This window comes from Lissotriton helveticus (assembly GCF_964261635.1).
Source record: "Lissotriton helveticus chromosome 1_1 unlocalized genomic scaffold, aLisHel1.1 SUPER_1_unloc_11, whole genome shotgun sequence".
In the NCBI taxonomy this organism is placed as follows: Eukaryota; Metazoa; Chordata; class Amphibia; order Caudata; family Salamandridae; genus Lissotriton; species Lissotriton helveticus.
In genome coordinates, this window is record NW_027611650.1 from 1,588,511 (window position 1) to 1,611,673 (window position 23,163).

General features: G+C 44.0%; 1 protein-coding gene across 3 annotated transcripts in view; it reads left to right on the plus strand.

The window, feature by feature from the left end:
- The window catches only part of LOC144805477 (uncharacterized), an 87,203-nt gene extending 70,189 nt beyond the window's left edge, over positions 1 to 17,014 (plus strand). Inside the window, exon 2 of one of the 3 annotated variants that reach the window (XR_013605526.1) lies at positions 15,400 to 17,014. Coding sequence is in view for 2 of the 3 variants with exons in the window: in XM_078672023.1 (XP_078528149.1) it covers positions 2,368 to 8,304 (5,937 nt within the window). In the remaining variant the exon portion in view is untranslated. Of the gene's footprint in view, positions 1 to 1,755; positions 10,676 to 15,399 lie in introns of those variants that run through there. The other 2 variants (XM_078672024.1, XM_078672023.1) reach the window with 2 other exon arrangements.
- The last annotated feature ends 6,149 nt before the right edge of the window (positions 17,015 to 23,163 follow it).

Sequence of the window (23,163 nt, forward strand, 5' to 3'; positions counted from 1 at the left end):
GGTGTCCCACAAAAACTCCCAGTTAACTTGATCAAAAGCCTTCGCGGCATCTATTGCCACGATGGTAAGTGGCAATCCCTTTGCTTCAGCATAATCAATTGCACCAATGACCTGAAAGGTCAACTCATTCAGTTGTCGTCCTGGAATGAAACCCCTTTGGTCAGGGCGAATAACAGTTTTAATGACTCTAGAAAGTCTCTCAGCCAAAATCCCCGAGAATATTTTAAGGTCCGAATTTAAAAGAGATATGGGTCTGTATGACTCTATATTCTTTGGGTCCTTGTTTGGTTTCGCTATCAAGGTAATGGTGGCCTCAAACCAAGAGGATGGAATATCCCCTCTTTGATGATAAATATTGTTGAAAAGGGATAATAGGTGTGAAATAATCTTATCCTCGTTGTCTTTGTAGATCTCCATTGGCAGGCCATCTGGGCCTGGAGCTTTATTCCTACTCATCTTTTTTAGCTGAACTCTAATCTCCCCCTCAGTAATGGCTCTCGACAAGGTCTTTTTGTCTTCAACCCACCATCTTAGTTATTATCCATGCATACCCTCTTGATTGCATTATCAATACCTCCTGTGGAATTAAGGCCCTTCTTATGGAGAACATGGGTCTTTCTAATCAAAATCAATCATATTTCTGAATCAGACAGATATAGAACTGGAAGGGATTATTGGAGTTTGGAGTATAAAGATCAGTAATTTTAAAGAAGACAATAAGTCTGACCTTTGATCAGACTGGTGTTGCTCATGGAGTTCAGCGTCTGAGAGCTGCTGCCTTTGGCCACACATCGTGTAGCTTATCTGCTTTATCTCTTGTAGTTTGATCAGTTTTCACAGGCAACAGGGAAACTAGTGCTACGTGCCACAAATTAACTTACCCAGAAACATTATAAGAATGCCATAAAGTTAGATGCAAAGCTAAAGTGCAAACTTATTTGGCCCTGTATGCTGCTTGGTGAAATTCATGCACCGTCAGTGCACCATGTCCCTCATGTAACAAATCCATCAACTTCACCCTACAATTTGGCACCATCAGTTTATCTGCTCCTCTGACAACACCATTTACCTTGGACAACTCTGGCCATGCCAGCTTCTATTTATTCATGCTGCTTAACTCATCTGCCTTTCTTGGTTAAGCAAAAAGGATACATTTGTTTTATTTTTGTCAACTAATCAGCACATTGGACTTCCACAACCATTGGGTGTCAGCAATTGCTCAACCTCAAATGAATTACCCGCTCGCCAAAATCATTTGATCAATACCATTTTCACCTTCAGTGGTCCGCATTATCAGTTTCCAGACCAGGTACGTTACACCATAAAATAAAATATCAACGAACCAATGCCCTACAGCATATTGTAGGGGCAGGCAATGAAGCCAGGCAGCTCCATGTACAACAATGTTGGTGAATGCCACAACACTGTGAGGTGCATCCTGCTGCCTTGGGTCTTCCTGTCCATCTCTTACTCCAATCGCTGTTTTTGTTTTAACAAAATCTTGACTATATGCAGCTACATAGAGCTGTAACTATTATGCAAATGCTATGCAAGTGTTCTTTCTTTACTATTTTACTCTTTGAACACTGGTAAATCAACACCTTTTCTGAAATAAATAAGTTGTGACATGTCCAACTGACCTTTTCTTGAAATATCTGTTTATAGTAGAGATGTTTTTATGGGCAGTTAAATATTGTGCATGCAAATTGCATTATCTTTCCACTTAGTAATTTAGAATTTCTTTACATTCAACAGAAAAAAGCCTTCAGTGCACAAAATGTTTATGAATAAAGAAGAGAAGTCTGTAAATCTGCAAAAACAGTCAGAGTTAATAAGCGCCAATATTACAGAAAGCCTTCACATCAGAGTCAGAGGACCCCAAGCAAAAACTGACAGATCCTGGAAGAAGCAGTCAAGGGCAGTTCAGTGGATGTAAGAGTCGGAGCTGTGCACCTCTACGCCACAAGACGTAGAAAAGAACTCTAGAGAATTATGGCAAACTACCTCCTGTATGAACAAGTCCAATAACAGCATTTCACCCTGGGATCTGTAGGATGTGGCTACAGCAATGGTTTACTGTGCACAATTAAAGGAACCCACTATTCAGTGCTGTAGGTGTACTGTAAACACTTTCTAGGTAAACGACAGCAACCAAAGAAAAGCACAATGGAGTGGAGCCAGACAACTGAAAGGTGAAGGAAAGACAAGTTCTGCTATCTAAAATACAAACTTTTTCTCAATTTGCTGTGATCAGTAGGATTAATCTTTCTCCAGAAGCACGCAACACCATTATTGAATCTAAAGACACAATCGCCCACTAAGAAGGGTATTTAGTATAATTGAACTTTATTGTTAAATCGAAAGAAAATGTCTGAAATATCACACACTTGCAGGGAATGTGAGACTAACACAAGTGCTTTATCAACCATGTTGGCCCATCCAGAAACGCAGTCAAGGGATGAAGAAAAATATATACCTGACCCAAAGAAAGAAAAATCACACGCATGCAGTGAAAGCTTTAGTTTGTCATCACTACTAAAGTGCTGTCAGCAAACGCACACAGATGAAAAATCATCCAACTGTAGTGATTGTGTGAAGAGCTTCATTCAATTATCAGGCCTACAAAGACCTTTACAAAAACACACAAGGGAAAAATCTTACCATTGTAATGAATGTGAAAGTAGTTTTAGTGACTCCTCAAAGCTAAGTATTCATCAGAGAACACACACAGGGGAGAAGCCATTCAAGTGCTGTGAATGTGAGAAGAGTTTTAGTAGCTTACCAACCCTACAACAGCATCGGAGAATACACACCGGGGAAAAGCCGTATCACTGCAATGATTGTGGAAGTAGTTTTAGTCAATTGTCAACATTAAGGAAACATCAGCGAATACACACAGGAGAAAAACCTTTCATATGCATTGAGTGTTTGAAGAGCTTTAGTCAGTTATCACACCTGCAACGCCATCAACGAGTAAATACGGGGGAAAAACCATACCATTGCAATGAATGTGGTAGTAGTTTTACTGAATCGGCAAAACTCAGGATTCATCAGCAAACACACACAGAGGAAAAACCATTTAAATGCACTGATTGTGGTTGTAGTTTTAGAGAATCCACAGCATTAATAAATCATATGCGAACACACACAGAGGAAAAACCATGCAGTTGCAATGAATGTGGAAGTCTCTTTAGGGACTCGTCAAAGCTAAAGATTCATCAGAGAACGCACACAGGGGAGAAGCCATTCAAGTGCAGTGAATGTGGAAGTAGTTTTAGGTACTCCTCAAATCTAAAGATTCATCAGAGAACACACACAGGGGAGAAGCCATTCAAGTGCAATGAATGTGCAAAGTGCTATAGTCGATCATCACACCTAATACATCATCAGAGAACTCACACTGGGGAAAGACCATATCAGTGCAGTGAATGTGGAAGTCGTTTCAGTTACTTATCAATATTAAGGATTCATCAGCGAACACATTCCTTGGAAAAGCCATTCAAATGCAGTGAATGTGAGAAGAGCTTTAGTCAATCAACACACCTAAAACGGCATCAGAGAACTCACACTGGGGAAAGACCATATCAGCGCAGTGAATGTGAAAGTAGTAATAGTAAATCCTCTACATTAATGAATCATCAGCAAACACACACACAGGAAAAACCATATAAATGCACTGATTGTGGTTGTAGTTTTAGAGAATCCACAGCATTAATAAATCATATGCGAACACACACAGAGGAAAAACCATACAGTTGCAATGAATGTGGAAGTCTCTTTAGGGACTCGTCAAAGCTAAAGATTCATCAGAGAACGCACACAGGGGAGAAGCCATTCAAGTGCAGTGAATGTGGAAGTAGTTTTAGGTACTCCTCAAAGCTAAAGATTCATCAGAGAACACACACAGGGGAGAAGCCATTCAAGTGCAATGAATGTGCAAAGTGCTATAGTCGATCATCACACCTAATACATCATCAGAGAACTCACACTGGGGAAAGACCATATCAGTGCAGTGAATGTGGAAGTCGTTTCAGTTACTTATCAATATTAAGGATTCATCAGCGAACACATTCCTTGGAAAAGCCATTCAAATGCAGTGAATGTGAGAAGAGCTTTAGTCAATCAACACACCTAAAACGGCATCAGAGAACTCACACTGGGGAAAGACCATATCAGCGCAGTGAATGTGAAAGTAGTAATAGTAAATCCTCTACATTAATGAATCATCAGCAAACACACACACAGGAAAAACCATATAAATGCACGGATTGTGGTTGTAGTTTTAGAGAATCCACAACATTAATAAATCATATGCAAACACACACAGAGGAAAAACCATACAGTTGCAATGAATGTGGGAGTCTGTTTAGGGACTTGTCAAAGCTAAAGATTCATCAGAGAAGGCACACAGGGGAGAAGCCATTCAAGTGCCATGAATGTGTGAAGTGCTTTAGTCAGTTATCACACCTACAGCGCCATGAGCAAACACACACAGGGAAAAAACCATTCAAGTGCTGTGAATGTGGAAGTAGTTTTAGGGACTCCTCAAAGCTAAAGATTCATCAGAGAACACACACGGGGGAGAAGCCATTCAAGTGCTGTGAATGTGGAAGTAGTTTTAGAGACTCCTCAAAGCTAAAGATTCATCAGAGAACACACACAGGAGAGAAGCCATTCAAATGCTGTGAATGTGGAAGTAGTTTTAGGGACTCCTCCAAGCTAAAGATTCATCAGCGAACACACACAGGGGAGAAGCCATTCAAGTGCTGTGAATGTGGAAGTAGTTTTAGGGACTCCTCAAAGCTAAAGATTCATCAGAGAACACACACAGGGGAGAAGCCATTCAAGTGCAATGAATGTGCAAAGTGCTATAGTCGATCATCACACCTAATACATCATCAGAGAACTCACACTGGGGAAAGACCATATCAGTGCAGTGATTGTGGAAGTAGTTTTAGTCAATTGTCAACATTAAGGAAACATCAGCGAATACACACAGGAGAAAAACCTTTCATATGCATTGAGTGTTTGAAGAGCTTTAGTCAGTTATCACACCTGCAACGCCATCAACGAGTAAATACGGGGGAAAAACCATACCATTGCAATGAATGTGGTAGTAGTTTTACTGAATCGGCAAAACTCAGGATTCATCAGCAAACACACACAGAGGAAAAACCATTTAAATGCACTGATTGTGGTTGTAGTTTTAGAGAATCCACAGCATTAATAAATCATATGCGAACACACACAGAGGAAAAACCATGCAGTTGCAATGAATGTGGAAGTCTCTTTAGGGACTCGTCAAAGCTAAAGATTCATCAGAGAACGCACACAGGGGAGAAGCCATTCAAGTGCAGTGAATGTGGAAGTAGTTTTAGGTACTCCTCAAATCTAAAGATTCATCAGAGAACACACACAGGGGAGAAGCCATTCAAGTGCAATGAATGTGCAAAGTGCTATAGTCGATCATCACACCTAATACATCATCAGAGAACTCACACTGGGGAAAGACCATATCAGTGCAGTGAATGTGGAAGTCGTTTCAGTTACTTATCAATATTAAGGATTCATCAGCGAACACATTCCTTGGAAAAGCCATTCAAATGCAGTGAATGTGAGAAGAGCTTTAGTCAATCAACACACCTAAAACGGCATCAGAGAACTCACACTGGGGAAAGACCATATCAGCACAGTGAATGTGAAAGTAGTAATAGTAAATCCTCTACATTAATGAATCATCAGCAAACACACACACAGGAAAAACCATATAAATGCACTGATTGTGGTTGTAGTTTTAGAGAATCCACAGCATTAATAAATCATATGCGAACACACACAGAGGAAAAACCATACAGTTGCAATGAATGTGGAAGTCTCTTTAGGGACTCGTCAAAGCTAAAGATTCATCAGAGAACGCACACAGGGGAGAAGCCATTCAAGTGCAGTGAATGTGGAAGTAGTTTTAGGTACTCCTCAAAGCTAAAGATTCATCAGAGAACACACACAGGGGAGAAGCCATTCAAGTGCAATGAATGTGCAAAGTGCTATAGTCGATCATCACACCTAATACATCATCAGAGAACTCACACTGGGGAAAGACCATATCAGTGCAGTGAATGTGGAAGTCGTTTCAGTTACTTATCAATATTAAGGATTCATCAGCGAACACATTCCTTGGAAAAGCCATTCAAATGCAGTGAATGTGAGAAGAGCTTTAGTCAATCAACACACCTAAAACGGCATCAGAGAACTCACACTGGGGAAAGACCATATCAGCGCAGTGAATGTGAAAGTAGTAATAGTAAATCCTCTACATTAATGAATCATCAGCAAACACACACACAGGAAAAACCATATAAATGCACGGATTGTGGTTGTAGTTTTAGAGAATCCACAACATTAATAAATCATATGCAAACACACACAGAGGAAAAACCATACAGTTGCAATGAATGTGGGAGTCTGTTTAGGGACTTGTCAAAGCTAAAGATTCATCAGAGAAGGCACACAGGGGAGAAGCCATTCAAGTGCCATGAATGTGTGAAGTGCTTTAGTCAGTTATCACACCTACAGCGCCATGAGCAAACACACACAGGGAAAAAACCATTCAAGTGCTGTGAATGTGGAAGTAGTTTTAGGGACTCCTCAAAGCTAAAGATTCATCAGAGAACACACACGGGGGAGAAGCCATTCAAGTGCTGTGAATGTGGAAGTAGTTTTAGAGACTCCTCAAAGCTAAAGATTCATCAGAGAACACACACAGGAGAGAAGCCATTCAAATGCTGTGAATGTGGAAGTAGTTTTAGGGACTCCTCCAAGCTAAAGATTCATCAGCGAACACACACAGGGGAGAAGCCATTCAAGTGCTGTGAATGTGGAAGTAGTTTTAGGGACTCCTCAAAGCTAAAGATTCATCAGAGAACACACACAGGGGAGAAGCCATTCAAGTGCAATGAATGTGCAAAGTGCTATAGTCGATCATCACACCTAATACATCATCAGAGAACTCACACTGGGGAAAGACCATATCAGTGCAGTGAATGTGGAAGTCGTTTCAGTTACTTATCAATATTAAGGATTCATCAGCGAACACATTCCTTGGAAAAGCCATTCAAATGCAGTGAATGTGAGAAGAGCTTTAGTCAATCAACACACCTAAAACGGCATCAGAGAACTCACACTGGGGAAAGACCATATCAGCGCAGTGAATGTGAAAGTAGTAATAGTAAATCCTCTACATTAATGAATCATCAGCAAACACACACAGAGGAAAAACCATTTAAATGCACTGATTGTGGTTGTAGTTTTAGAGAATCCACAACATTAATAAATCATATGCGAACACACATAGAGGAAAAACCATACAGTTGCAATGAATGTGAAAGACTGTTTAGGGACTTGTCAAAGCTAAAGATTCATCAGAGAACGCACACAGGGGAGAAGCCATTCAAGTGCAGTGAATGTGTGAAGTGCTTTAGTCAGTTATCACACCTACAACGCCATGAGCAAACACACACAGGGGAAAAACCATTCAAGTGCTGTGAATGTGGAAGTAGTTTTAGGGACTCCTCAAAGCTAAAGATTCATCAGAGAACACACACGGGGGAGAAGCCATTCAAGTGCTGTGAATGTGGAAGTAGTTTTAGGGACTCCTCAAAGCTAAAGATTCATCAGAGAACACACACGGGGGAGAAGCCATTCAAGTGCTGTGAATGTGGAAGTAGTTTTAGGGACTCCTCAAAGCTAAAGATTCATCAGAGAACACACACAGGAGAGAAGCCATTCAAGTGCTGTGAATGTGGAAGTAGTTTTAGGGACTCCTCATATCTCAGGATTCATCAGAGAACGCACACAGGGGAGAAGCCATTCAAGTGCAATGAATGTGCAAAGTGCTTTAGTCAATCATCACACCTAATACAGCATCAGAGAACTCACACTGGGGAAAGACCATATCAGTGTAGTGAATGTGGAAGTTGTTTCAGTTACTTATCAACATTAAGGATTCATCAGCGAACACATTCCTGGGAAAAGCCATTCAAATGCAGTGAATGTGAGAAGAGCTTTAGTCAATCAACAAACCTAAAACGGCATCAGAGAACTCACACTGGGGAAAGACCATATCAGCGCAGTGAATGTGAAATTAGTTATAGTAAATCCTCTACATTAATGAATCATCAGCAAACACATACAGAGGAAAAGCCAAGTGCAGTCAATATGAGCGGACCTTTTGTCGATTATGAAACCTACAAAGACATCAGTGAATACACACAGAGGAAAACTCACTCACGTGCAGCCAATGCTTGAAGAGCTTTTGATGATTTTCACACCTACAAAGCACCAGTGTAAGTGTATGCACACAGGAAAAACTATTCAAGTGCAGTGAATGTGTGAAGAGCTTTAGTTAGTCATCACTACTACATAAGCCTTCAGCAAACACACCCAAGGGAATAACATTCAAGTACATCGAACAAGTGAAGACCTTTTTCTGATTATCACCCCTATAATCATTTGAATACCATAAGCAAAAACTCACCTTAATGAAACGTGCACAGAAATAATCCTAGAGGTGCAGCAAATCCGCAAACATTTAAGTACATGGACATTTAAGTCTGTGGACATACTCAGGAATAAAAAAGTGCAGTTCTTTTGAGATGAAGGAATTACTCAAAATAATAAAATTACAATTATATGGAATCTTCGTATACCAGATTAGAAAAAGTAGGTGATAAAAGACTGGATTAGTAGGAAAGAAGAAAAAAACAGATATTTGTAAAATTATAAACGTGTCTGTTCTCAGTGATTGTTCATTTCTTTAAACCTAGGAAAAAATACAAAATACCAGCAAAACATACTGGGAGATGAGCACAATGTAAACTAAACGAAAATAACCATTGTTTTTTTATTTTTATTAAGGTATAGTTAGAAAGCAAAACACCCAAGTACACCTGATCATGCTGCCTGTAAAAGCAACAATGTGAACAATGCTTGGACTAAAAGGGATCATTTGAAAGCTAGTTTAAGGGATTAGTTAATAAATCCTTAAGCCCAACACAATAAAACTAATTTAACAAGCACATACTGGTAGAAGTTCATAACTGGTGTTAGGTCATTTTGCTGAACATTGCTGGTTCTGTGGCAGCATCTAGAGAACATTGTCCAAAAGCAGGAGAAGTGAAACTTGAGGTAGCTTCTTTTCATCCTTTATGCTATGTTGGAAATGCACACGAGGAAGGGCAATTGTGTGATTGGTGTTTCTTCTGAGAGGAAGAGCATGAGTTGCATGTCATCTGCAAATAAAGACGATGAGGCTGTAGAGCCTTATGATGGAGGCCATTGGAGCAGTGTAGACATTGAAGAGGATGGGATGCAATGAGGAACCCTGTGGCAGTGCCACACGTGTCTTCCCACCCATAATGCAGAAGTGATGCTCATTTCCATCATCACATGCATCTTTTAATGCACGAGCCATAGGTGTACAACATAGAGCTGGATCCTTAGGAGATTTTCAGGCTTACCACTATGTAAATGATTCACAATTAGTATTTTTAAAGTTTCTTTTCTTACAGAGAAACATTCATCCAAATCCGAACTGGTGAACGAACAGAACTGGTGCATCATAGCAAAATTATTGATAGGAGAAAGGGCTGTTGAAAAGTTTAGTTCTCATTAGGTTTCTGAAAGCTTGACAGCTAGGGAGAGATTGAATCTTGAGCAGTAAAGTGTTACAACTCTGAAGAGCTAGAATCCTGAACTGTCGGGTTCCTGCTATACATTTCTGGATCCTTGGCACTGGAAAAGAAATCTGGATTCAGAAGAGGCGGAGCACAAACGATTGAGTCTTGACACAAATGATATTCAGGTTTGTGTATACATGCAAAAAGGAACCCTCATTGTATAATCTCTGAAAGTGTTGGAATGGACTTACAAAGTATGTGCTGCCTCGTGTGCAAACAATAAACTTTGTTATGCATTTGCGGTTGCCTCAGACCACAAATAAGATAAACCACAGCAGCCTGAAAAATCTGAAATGTGCTTTTGTGTTGCTGGAGCCATGAAATACGCAGTGTTCGCGTAGTCTAGACTCGCGTAGAGGAATGAGCTCACCAATATAATATGCAAATCAGAAGAAAGGAAAGGCACATATTCAGTAGCCGAAGATGGTTGAAACGAATGCCTTCCACTAGTTCATTTTAATGAAGTGCTGAGTCGGGGAAGTTCTTCCTGCCACCGACACAATCAACACCACCAAGCAAGTGAGGAATAAGACACATGATTGGTCAAAAATAACGGGAGTCTGTACCAGGATTAAACTCACTTTACTTTAACAGGAAACATTTATTAAACTCAAATCTATATATTTAGGAATAAGTGACTTGTACAGCCTTTAGTGGCATAAAGAATTTGAACACTGACACTTTTAAATTTCTACTAATGAAGCACAAACAAACATCCGACCACAGCCCATGTATGGACATCCAAGAGCCTTTAAAAACACACTACAGAGGCGTGTACCAGGATCAAACCCAACTCACGTTCACATTAACATGAACTAAAATTTGATCCAGTAAAAAGCAATCCCGATGCTAAGCAATGCACAGAATGATAACTAGATTGTACATATTTATAAGAAATCTATGTTTTTTTAAATGAAATAAAGCAAAATAATGTCTTTTCATTCATGGTATTTCACTGCTGATTGTGTAGAAAGAGATGTCAAATGAGTGTTCCCTAAACTTAAAGATATTTTGTGCTGTCAGCTAAGAGGCTGGTTGATTTGGCAATAGAGGGGTCAAATCTTGACAGCATGACAGCTTTCAGCAAGAGTCTGACACAAGAGATATTAGAGGGGACCTTTCTTGCACCTTGTGCCTGCTTTCTGAGTGAGAATAGGTTCTGTGCTTGAGATGATACTACCATCTCTCCTTCTGTGTTAATGAAGTGAGACGTGCTGCTAGTAATGCTGTCCACATAATACCTGGGATCCTATCTGTTTGCCACCATTGTTATGATACACAGCTGCTGCAGAACGAAGGGTATGAGGACTGTAGTAGATTCTGAGGATTATCAGGTGTATTTATACCTTTACTGACTTAAGTCATTTAAAAATTGCCAGCTCATTAGAACAACCCAATCTCAGTTCTATTTAATCCAATAACTCCTTATTGTAATCCAACACATTTTTAATGTACAGTAATGCACTGGATTGTCCACCTTGTTGAGAAAGTGCAAGCAATATTAGTCACACTTGACGCTGACAACGTTTTTGACCAGTACCGCGTTTGTTGTGGTTGCTTCTGGGTCCGTCCCAGGGCTCAGTGGAGGATCCGAGCCAACCCGTGAGGAACTTCTACGGTGCATCAAAGGTATCTCCACAGTTGTTTGTTTGGAACGTGTGAAGACCGGAAAGAAAGGAGAGGAGCAGACAGGTAAGTCCACCCGGCAAGCGTGTTCAAAAATTATGCAAATGGCAGTTTTTTCCCTCAATATCACACGTGATTGTTGGCACCTGAAAGGATACATGCATCCATTAACATGGGTCCCAGTCTGCTATTTTCTAGTTTTCCTTACCATTGAGGCATTTTCGAGATTTACCATGATATGGATTGGTAATCCCACAAACATCACTTTATTTATAAGACATGTCACTGTCATGAGTATAAAATCAGAAAACAACAGTGTGGACATTTTAGTAGTTATTGTGGCATTGATAATGCATTGTTGGGGAAAGCTAATACTACCTGGAATTCGAAAGCAGTGATAAGGCGTTAGTGGAGGAAGATCATGCATACCTCAACACTGATAAAGCCCTTCTGTGGTAAGGCCGTACTGCTGAGGTCCTGTAGCAATGAGGTGGTGCTGGTAAGGCAAGTTGGTGGGGCCTGGGATTCTCAAGGAATGAGAACACATCAGTTAAGAAGCTGGCACTGTTGATAGGGCTAGATGCTTCGGTGGCTGGTGATGCCGTAACCCTGCAGGGTCATACTTTGTTGTTGCTATAGTGGCTTGCTGCTGTGGTGGGCCACCAGCGCAACTCTCAATTAATGCAGGCTGGTATTAGGTTGTTGACAAGATAGTGAAATCTCCATTTGACTTGAATTGAACTTAGTTGTTGCACACACTCCAACTTAGATCGGCACCAAGCAGTACGCACTAGGAGTTTGGCAGAAACTCTCTGGCTGCAATGGTGTGGGTCTGACTGTTGAGACTGGTTTGACTCTGTTCTAAGGCCAGGCTATATGTGTACCACCCCACCCCCACCTCCCCTCAGTAGTTCATTCTGTTCTGAGTTCGTCATTGCATTATTGTACCTCAAGTCAGACCACATCCCGTTTGTGCACGTCCCCACTTCTTTAATGGGGGGACCATGATGTTTGGTCATTTAATGTCAGCTGTAGATGATGGATCCCCAAACAGTGTCATATATGTGTATGTTTGCATTGTGTGAGGGGCTTACCAGGTAATCGTTCACGCAGCTCTCTGATGGATTTCACATGCGGTTCTTCTGAGTCCCCAGATAGATCATGCAGTCTGTGTGTTCTCCTTTGTACTGCCGGTCAATTGCAATTTATATAGGCAGGCAATGTGGAGATTTATTTTTAAATTGTGAATTTAAAATATTTGCGTTAAGTACTACTTTGTTATTATAATATTATATATACTACAATATTTTTGACAAGCACGCTTCGAAGGATGTGTTGCTTTCTTGGAGGTACCAATATGGATTTAGAACAAAATCATCTGGCTCCCCCTCCCCCCCCGAGGGGACACCAAATAGGTATATGTACATTAAAAATTGTATTTCTTCCATAATGTATAGTGCACTATGGAATAAATATACAAGAAAGGATCCTGATGTACGATGGCCAATAAATGGGTCATTCGATCTTAGAAAAATTCAGTATGTGGAACAATGTGTGTTTAAGCGCAAGAGTAGACCAGATATGTTTGACTGTGTACGAATGTGGTTGAAAGAAGTACATGAGAGTGAGGAATGAGCAAGCTTTAGCAGACAAAGAACAACGAAAAAACATCCATCTGAAAGTGCAAGAAATGAAGGAAATAAAAGAGAAAGAGGATAGGGAGCGCCGTCTACAGGTAAATGGCCAATATTCTTTTCCGGCGTCCTCTCTATCCTCTACTTAATAAACCACAGGACAATTCAATTTTGTTAAATCGATCTCCGCCACCAGATACTTTTCCCTCTGATGATGACAAATCTTCCCCAGGTCAGAAAGGGACAGAGGTAGACCCTTAACGACACACTCGTTCAATTTTTAACGCTGTCCATGCGGCCTCTCCCAGATCTGCCCCTCGTAAAGCAGCTGGTGGTGATACCTTTGCTTCAGACCTTATAGCAAATGTTCAGCAATGGCCACAGTAATTGCAAATTTTAGGAAACATTCCACAGACTTAGAGCCTGTTGATATAAAAACTGATCATTAACAATTGAGTGACAGTCTTTTTCTCCCTTCCCAGGTGGCCGATTTAATTAGATGTGTGGTTAAACTATGAACTGATGCATTCCATTTGCGAGAGGAGAAAAAGGCAGCTGCCACAGCTGAACAATCAGCTCAGGCCCTGTGCCGCAGGAGGAAGTTCCAGGGACAGATGAGGCTATTGTACTTCATGGGAAACCAATGCGTGAAGCTGCGCCTTTATATGTCCCTTTATATGTCCCTCCTAGGGGTGTGGGAACAAGTAACAATAAAGATTCCACTGATGCGAAGGTATATTTTGTTCAGAATTGGGTTTATACTCCTTGGAGTAGAGCGGATGTCATGGCGCTTAAAGCTGCTTTGCCTGAACCACAAAAAAATCTGGCTGCTTTTTATGAGGAAGTTGAAGGAGCTATTAGTTCTTGCGCTATGACTTTGCCTGATATTGACATGTTTTTTGGGCTTATCTTACCCCCTGATATGTGGAGATTGATTCGGAAAATAGATGATCAGACAACTATTGGAGCTATTTGGACAGAAATAAAGAGAAAAGATGCAGAAAGGCCACCCGCGCAGAAACCACAACAAGAGATATTAGACCTCCCAAAGGCTATCATATTTAGGTTGAAAACCCTTATACCTCCAAAAAAGAAAGATTGGACTATGTTAGCATCCTGCAAGCAAAAGGGGGATGAGTCAGTTTCTGATTTCTTCACATGTTTTGAGGAGACATTTCATGATTTTAGTGGACAGTAATTGACAGATGACACAGGCAAGCATCTGTTCGTTGACAAATTTGTCACAAACATGTTTCCAGGATTAGCTAGTTGCCTAAAGGCCAGCGAGAAACATGGGCTAAGTCTTCCCCTGTTTCCCTTTTGACTATGACTCAGTATTATGAACGTCAAGAATTGGAAGATAAAGGCAAGGAGGATAAGAAACCTAATAATTTAAAAACAACGGTGATGTTAGCTCAGGTTTATGGTCCATCTTATAGAGGTGGTGGTAGAGGTGGACGTGCAATGTATCAACCTAGTGCACCCTCTTTCCCTCAAGCTACTTTGTATTCTGATCAGTGTGCTTATTGTAAGGAGATAGGACATTGGCACTGTGAGTGCCAACTTTTGCGAGGTTAGCAGTATCATGATGAGGGCTGTTGGAGAAATAAAGACATGGCCAAATGGAGATTGCCCACAGCCTACTTACACCCTATGATTCACATGGCACAGGGGCCGGCACATGTTGGAGCATCCTTAATAGCAAAGTTACTTATGCATGTGTGGGATCATCCAGAAATTGCCGGCACACCTAAAAAAATAGTCCAAACTTATCTGATTTGTCTCCAGCATAATCCTGGAGAGGGAGCACAAACTCCAACAGGAGGGTTTGCCAAACCAACCGTACCTTTTGAGGTTCTGCAAATGGATTACATCCATCTTGAATGCTGTAACAACTTAAAGTATATACTAGTAGTGGTATGTGCCTTCAGTAAGTGGATAGTAGCGTACCCTACAAAAGATAATGCAGCTCTTCCTACAGCAAAGGTGTTATTCTCCAGATTCGGAGTTTGCTGACTCTTGTGGAGTGACAACGAACTCCATTTCATTGGGCAAGTTGTTGAGTAAGTCTTGAAAGGATTGGGAATCAAGCAGAAGTTCCATGCTGCTTTCTACCCACAATCAGCAGGGTTAGTGGAACAGTGCAATTCCACCCTCAAGCTTAAGTTGGCTAAAATACAGGCCTCCACATCCCTGAAATAGCCTGATGCGCTAACCCTTGCTCTGCTTTCCATTAGATCAGTGCCACATACATGATCTGGCCTTACACCGTATGAGGTGGTATTTGGAAGGCCTGTGAACATTTAAGGGATTTCTAAGCCACGCCCTATACATGATGTACCTGTGTCTTGATGAGTGACTATCTGTCTCAGTTGACTGACAACTTGCTTTCTATTCATCAACAGGTTCAAGAAGCTCTTCCTGACAGGTCGCAAGGTGAAGGCCATAATCTACAATCCGATGACCAGGTAATGGTCAAAGTTTTCCAGAGGTCGAATAGCCTGGAACCGAGGTGGCGCAGCCCTGAGCTGGTGCTTCTGGCGACCGGAACTGCAGTCCGAGTGACCAATAGGAAAAACTGGGTTCACTCCACGCACTGCAAAAGAGTGCTATCTGCCATGGTGGAGCCTACTGCCCTCACCGACCATCGAGATAGCCTGAACACAGAGAGATGCCAAGCCATATCACCTGAAGAACCTGAGGAAGTCTTCCTGGAACACACGATCCCTGGTGCATCTCGATATCAGCTGCGACCCTGGAGAGACTGCATTGCTGAAGAAGACTGGTTGAGCAACCGTTCTGGGTTAGTGAAAGACTGAGCAGGCGAGGGGGGGTCTTTTTCTTAGTGACACCCGTCTCAGCTCTCAGTGAAGATACCAACGGCTGCCCAGAATTTTAGAGCTCCATCTGCTTTGTTATTTCAACGTCAAGATGAACATGCCTATGGAAATGAAATTGACTGCTGCGAGAATCTGCGACAAGAAGACTATGTTCATTGCTGGGTTTACTTTCATCGTGATTATTATGGCAGTAATAGCTTGGGTTGTAGAGGAAGTGGCTCAATGGTTAGAGTGGCAGACCCTGATGCGGAGGTCTGGCCCAGGACCAGGGTTCAATTCCCGTCTCGGCGGCTCTTGGACTCAATCTCCCCGGACCTGATAATTCTCGCCTCGGTGCCTAGTCTAATCATGGGTCCCACTCTGTCACTCTGGGCAATAGCTTGCTTAATCTCCACAACGACCCCAGCAGCGCTTGGATGCCTGGCTTCACCTTGGGGGTGCCCAGGAGTGGACATTTCACATGGAAAAGCCAGGAAGGGTTCCACAGCGGTATGAGTGCAGCGCCGGGACGCCCCGTCGCATGGGCAGCCGTGCGCTTTACAAATACAACACATTTACATTCACATATTCCTGTGCGACAAACGCTGAATGCCACTACTCCAGCCTCCATTGAGCACCATTATTTCTCCCTTCCCTATCATGAGCAGCAGCATAGAATGTCCTACTTCAATAATACATTCATTCAGATGTTGCACCACACCCACAATGCTACGAACATCACCAACTGTTGGGTGTGTGGAATGATGCCAGCTCATCAGAAAAAGGGAGGAACACCTTTTATTCCTCTCCCATTCTCACACAATGGTTCTTGTCAAGCCTGGTTCGCATTGCTGTGGACTTCAGAGGTTGCTAATACTGATGTTGGTGTAGGAAGACTACTTTTTTATCTTAATAAAGTCTGCTATCCTGATGAGGAAGGAGATCCACAGGCTAAAGGAACTATATGGGAAATGGAGGAGTATCGCCGAGGAAACTCTTCTTTGCGCTATGTTTTCCCAAACACCCGAACATCTACGGGTAATGGACCTCCTGTTATAGCTGTTACTAGAACTCGAGTAGACGTGTGTGAACAGTGTTGGAAGAATTCCTGTGGGGTCGACCGACTGTACCCTGGTACTGAACATTACTGGGGTTAACAACAGTAGTTTTATGTCCTCACACAATGCTTACTTCATCTGCGGAAATATTACTTCTATTACTTCTACTTCTACTATTACTTCATCTGCGGAAATGATTTCTTTATCAACGATCTCAGTCCGTTCACTTATCCTCTTTCTCTGCCTCTTACACTCCCCTTCCTTGTGGAGTCCCTCAGGGCTCAGCACTTTCTCCCCTCCTTTTTAATTTGTACCTCCAACCCTTATTAGCTTCCCTTCGTCACTCCCCGGTCACTATATTTAATTACGCTGATGACCTTCAGTTAATTTTTTCCATAGACTCCCTCCCTTCCTCCCGCACTAACTTTCAGACCACCATGATGACCATCGCGGAGTGGATGCACTGCAGCCACCTAAAGCTGAACCCCGCAAAAACTGAGCTCGTCCTGGTAGGAGGCCCCAACCATCCCTGGAACTCCACGTTCTGGCCATCTTCCTTGGGGCTAGCACCCTCTCCTGTCAGCTCCGTCAAAAGCCTGGGGGTGATTATTTCTGAGGACCTGTCAATGCGGCCCCAGATCAACGCGGTCACTTCTGCCTGCTTTTTCCACCTCAGGCGGATCCGCAAGATCAGCAGGTATTTCAGTAAGGAAGCCTTGACACAAGTGGTCATTGCGTTCATCACCTCCAGGCTTGATTACGCTAATATTCTCTATGCTGGGATTCCAGCTTGTCACCTGCAGCGGCTGCAGCTGGTGCAGAATCAGGCCGCCCGCCTGATTTTCCACCAGCCTAAGCACCAACATGTCACTCCCCTCCTTCGCAGCTTGCACTGGCTTCCGGTATCCAAACGCTGCACCTTTAAGTTGGCATGTACCACCTTTAAGGCCCTATCTGATGCAGCGCCTGCTTTCATCTCCGCGGCCCTGACTCGTCACATTCCCACGAGAGCTCTCCGCTCAGCCTCTTTAAACTTCCTTGTGGTGCCCAGATTTAAGAGGAAAAAACATGGTGGTCTGAGTTTTTCCTTCCTGGCCCCGTCCACCTGGAATTCTCTTCCTTCACCCCTTCGCCTCTGCTCAAAGCTTGACTGCTTTCGCCGACTTCTAAAAACTTTGCTCTTTCAAGCGGCCTTTGACTAACTCCCTGCTTCCGGTCCCCTCATTTGTCTATTCAGCGCCAAGAAACCTATGGTGATAGAGCGCGTTACAAATGCTTTTAATAATAATAATAATAATAATAATACCATCTACCCATTGGATGGTCAGGAACTTGCTATGTGTCCTTATTGTTGTCACCTGTGTTTTTGGCTCCTGCATCCTACCATACAGACTATAAACTGTTTATTGACATTTCTAAGAACAGATATGAGGACAATAAATCATGATGAGGTGGATCTGACTGACACTGCACTGTAGCAATATGTTGAATTTAATTTGGGATTGTTCTTCTTTGTTGACGCCGCTTTGAACAGCAGGAAAATCAGACGCTTGACACATTTTGTAGAGGCTGTGACCAACCAAACAGCTATAGCACTTGGAAACATCACAGAAGAACTGCAAATTGTGAGGATTGTGGCGTTCCAAAATAGAATGGTCCTTGATGTCGTGTTGGCTGATCAAGGTGGTGCATGTCACATCATCGAAAGCAGTTGTTGTGTTTACATTCCTGATCACGCCCCTTCAGTTTTTGATGCAATCTCTAAACTGCATAAAATTGCTGCTGAAGTTCACCCTGATACCGGAACATGGACTTTAACCAGTTGGCTATGGATACTATTTGTTACCTAGGGCTGGAAACTGTTGACAATCTTATGTATATTCTTTGCGATCCTATGTTACTTATGTCTACAATGTGGTCCAATGCTTTGTTCCCTTTGTATCACTGCTTGTATACCTACCAAATGCAACATTAAGAATGTAAACGCCCAATATGTATTAGACCAAGACAGTTAATAACTTATCCAATCAATATACAGGATGTTTTCTTTGTTCCTTCTAGATCATAAATGTCTTCAGCTGATGCTAAAAGGGTCATCTGTGGAAACTTGGCAGGGATCACTGTTAGCATGAGCTGAAGCCATTTTGTTTGTGGCATCCATTTTAGTTAGCCATGTGTTTGCCATGTGCTTCCCCGTCTTCGCTGTTGCCTGCTTCTCTATTTCGCCTGAGACATCATCTATAGTTAACTCTTTTAGCACTGAGCCAGAGCACTGCACATGCTCAGTGAGGCCTGTAGGCCTGTAGCTGCTAGAATGCACCTGTTACAGACTTAACTGTCAGGCTATTTTAACTGGCAGCAAATTGTAACTCCTCCCACTCTGTTGACTAAGCGATTCTCATGTATCCTTATATGCAACTAGTTTTGTGTGTGTACACTTGTACTGCCTCTTTTTGAACTTCCATGCTTACTCTGCAGTAAAAGGTGTATATAAGCACCATGGTTTCTGTACTGTATGTGCTGCCTCATTCATTGCCTGAGGGTTCAGTTTCGATGTGGTTCCACTCATGAGCCTGTTGGACCCGGGCCTTTTTGGCTGGTTCACCCCTGAACTTTTTGTTTTTGATGGCGACCTGGCGTTCATGATTTCTGGCTTGGCGCACTTTTCCCCTGTGTCCTAGGGTAAAGTGAGTGCGTGTAGTGAGGTTGGCCTGCCCTCCCATAGGAATGCATGGGGAATGTATGTGACCATGTTAGTTCCTGATGTGTGGGGAGTACAGGCGCGAGTTTGGTATGTGCGGACTCATGTGGTTAAATGCTGCGCAATGATGTATGTGGCGTGATTGTGTCTAGTGTGGAAGTGCCACTTCTAGACATGGGTGTGCGTGTGCAGCGAGTGTACTGGCATTTGATTGGCTGGGGCTGGCTGGTGAGCCTGGCTCCAGGAGTCTGGATGGGTCTGACCCGGTGTTGAGTAGAGAGAAGAACATGCTGATGTGAGGGAGGGGTGCACCTGGGACCTGAATAGGGCTGGGCTTTCCCCACACAATGCTGGCTCCGCCCCCTGTGGTGCGACTGATGACCCTAGCCTAACTAGTGAATAGGAAGGGTGGTTGAGCACATCAAGAGTGCTCCAAAATCAGCTGCGACTGGTTTCTCTCCCACCTTGCACCCAGACAAAGGTTTTTTCATTGTATAAAAAGGGGATGTGTCCCCTTACAAGTTGTTCTCTTGCTGATCCTAATTTGAGGGGGGGCCTGCTGCTGCTGCTGGGCCCCAGGAGGAACCGCCACTGGGACTGCCTCCCTGCTTGGAGGGTCCTGTGAGCTGGCCTGCCTGGGCCCAGCCTTTGCCCCCCCCCTACCTCCTAAAGGACTTTTATGGTACATTTGTGAACTATAGCGCCTGGGAGCGCTTTATTTTTCCTCCAGCGCCTGGGAGCGCTTTATTTTTCCCCTAGCGCTTGGGAGCGCTTTATTCTGGGACCTTGCCTCTAAAGCGCCTGGGAGCGCTGTCACTTTTTATTTGGTTTAGGTGCTTTTTGGGGCCCTAGGGGAGCGCTGTGTTATGGGCCTCTTGCCCATTCCAGAAGCAGGTGCCCACCCTGCACATTGGACCCGCGGTCTTCCGTATCGCCAATTTTTGAGTGCCTGGAGGGCCGCCGCGCTGCCTGCGGCGACCTGGAAGTAGTGAGGCGGAAAATAGGAAGCGGACGGGAGCCCACCCCGCGCTCCTTTGAGGAGAGGACTGCCGCAGTCAAAAAAGAGGCAGGAAGCAGTGGGAGCCTACCTGCACTGCCTGAGGGAAGCCAGCGTCTCTCCCTGAGAGGAGAGCCCCGAAGCGAGAGGACAGCGGCTGGAAGTGCAGGTGGGGCTCCGGTGGTGAAGAAGAGCCCCGCGTTGCGTGAGGAAGGAGACTGGCGGTGTTTCCCGCCCCCGCAGCCCCAGCGAGGTCCTGGTGAGTGCGGGGGCAGTTTTTTCTCACTTAGAGTGGCCCCGGTTGACAGTGGGCCGCTCCGATGGTAGTGGGGAAATAGTTCCAGTCCGAGTCCCCCGAGCGGGACTCCACCGTTGCCTGGCAGTGGTATTTAGAGCCCATGAGGGCTCCGGGGGCATTTGTCTGTGTTGAGTCCCCCGAGAGGGACTCCCACGAAGGGGGCCATCTGGATTTAGCCCACGAGGGCCCGGGGGCATTTTATTCATTTCGAGTCCCCAGAGGAGGGACTCCAACCCGGTGCACAGTTGATTTTGAGCCCACGAGGCTCCACCGGGCATTTTGTGCATTTTGTGCACAGAGCCCACGAGGCTCCTGAGGATACCGCTAATTGTTCAGAGCCCCCGAGGCTCCCAGGGGGCATTTTCTTTCCCGAGCTGTGCCAGAGCCCAGGAGGCTCCCACGTTGTTCTTGGGGCCCTACTGTCATTTGGGAGCCCACAGAGGAGGCTCAGACGGCATGCTGGTGCCCATACGCAGTCCTACAGCTGTCCAGCACTTAATGGGCAGCTGCTACGTTTAGGCCTGGTTCTGCGGCGCAATCTCTTTTGGCTGCCTGCGCAGCCTGCCCGGACTGTTCGGGATACAGGGCGTTTCATTCAGCCCCAGAGAGGCCCGTTGGCCTGGGGGACAGTTCTTGTGTTGTGCCCTTGCGGGGGGTACATGTTTGGCCCTATGTGTTTTGCGCAGATGTGATTTCCTGCCTAATGTGAGTGATGTAATACTTTTGCCCATGCCTCTAAATATGTGTTTTTATGCCTGGGAGGTTGTTTGCACTAGAAGAGTGATGCTAGTGAGGTCATGGTGCCCTGCGTGATATTTACCTAAAGTGTTCACCTGTTACCATTGAGTACTGGTTGTGTGCTACGTGTGCTAATTTTGGTACTACAGTTACGATATGTACTACGTGCTAGTTCTAAAAGTGATCACTCCTGACAGCGGTCCAGGTGGCCCTGTCCCATGTAAATAATCCCCTCTACATTCTGCCCGTGCCCATGGCACCTTGTAAAGTATATGTTTATTATCTAATGTTTGTGGTATAATACAAAGACTGTTTTTTACATATACCCTTGTGTGGAGTTTCCTTTGTGGTGGGCCTTGGGTGTTGTTGCTCGGTGCGCACGCAAACGCTTTACACATCGCCTCTGAGATAAGCCTGACTGCTCGTGCCAAGCTACCAAGGGGGTGAGCAGGGGTTATCTTGGCGGGTAACTTCCTTGCCCTGACTAGAGTGGGGGTTTTTGCCTGGCTTTGGCGCAAGCCTCAGCCAACCAGAAATTCCCATTTCTAACATTGCTGGTCAGCGGTGAGGATAGGACTTGCGTTTGCGCCGTGCCACAGCAGCGACTGGCTGCACCACAAAACTCTGCATTTTTTTTTAGATAATTACATGTTGGGGATTATTGTTTTTTGAAGTTCTAGAATTTCTTTTCCTAAGAGTGTCATTTTCAAAGTGTCCAGTACATTTGTTCCCCGCCCTGCTCTGAGAGTTTGGTACCTGTATCACGTGTGGTCAGGTTGAGAAATCAGGGGTGGTAAAGACTGCCTTACCGGTCCGAGGAGGGGTGTGTGTGGATGAATGGTGTGTTGCCCTGGACAAATTAGTGTGAGTTCTCTGGGATAGGGAGCTTGCTGAATACTTTGAACTGTGTACTCTTACTTCAGCTCAGTTAAGTCCCCTGTGTTGCACGTGCCCCTGAGCGTCCTGCCAAGATGGAGTCTGCTTTTAGCTTCTGTGGGCTGTTGAGATACAGTACGTGTAAGTTGATGGAGTTTTGTGTAGAAAGAGACATAGCAGTGAATGAGTCAGACACCCCGTCCAAATTGAGGGACAACCTGATCTTGTGGCAGAAGGATGAATGGGAACGTGAGTGCAGTGAGGAAGATAGGGCCCGGGCCGCACGCCATGAGGGTGGTGGATCTGAGGGGAGCCCTGAAGAGTCTGAAGAGGAGGATGAAGATGACACTCTTTTGATATTACAGCTTCCGTGCCAATCTCTACTTTGTCAGTCTAAAGGACCAGTGTGTAAAGGGCGAACCCCTGTGCCGGTGGGCCCCTGAAAAGACTCACCCCCATACTGTTACCCCTCCTTCTTCCCTCTACAGAGAGAATTGTTGTCCAGATGCTTATCCTTTACTGCCTCGATTATGGCAACTCCCTGTATTTGGGCGCCCCAAGCCAGAATCAAAAAATTACAGGTGGCTCAGAATTCCGCAGCACGCTTACTGTACAATCTACCAAGACATCAATCTGTAACTCAAGCGCTGCTTCTCCTCCACAGACTGCCGATAGCATAGAG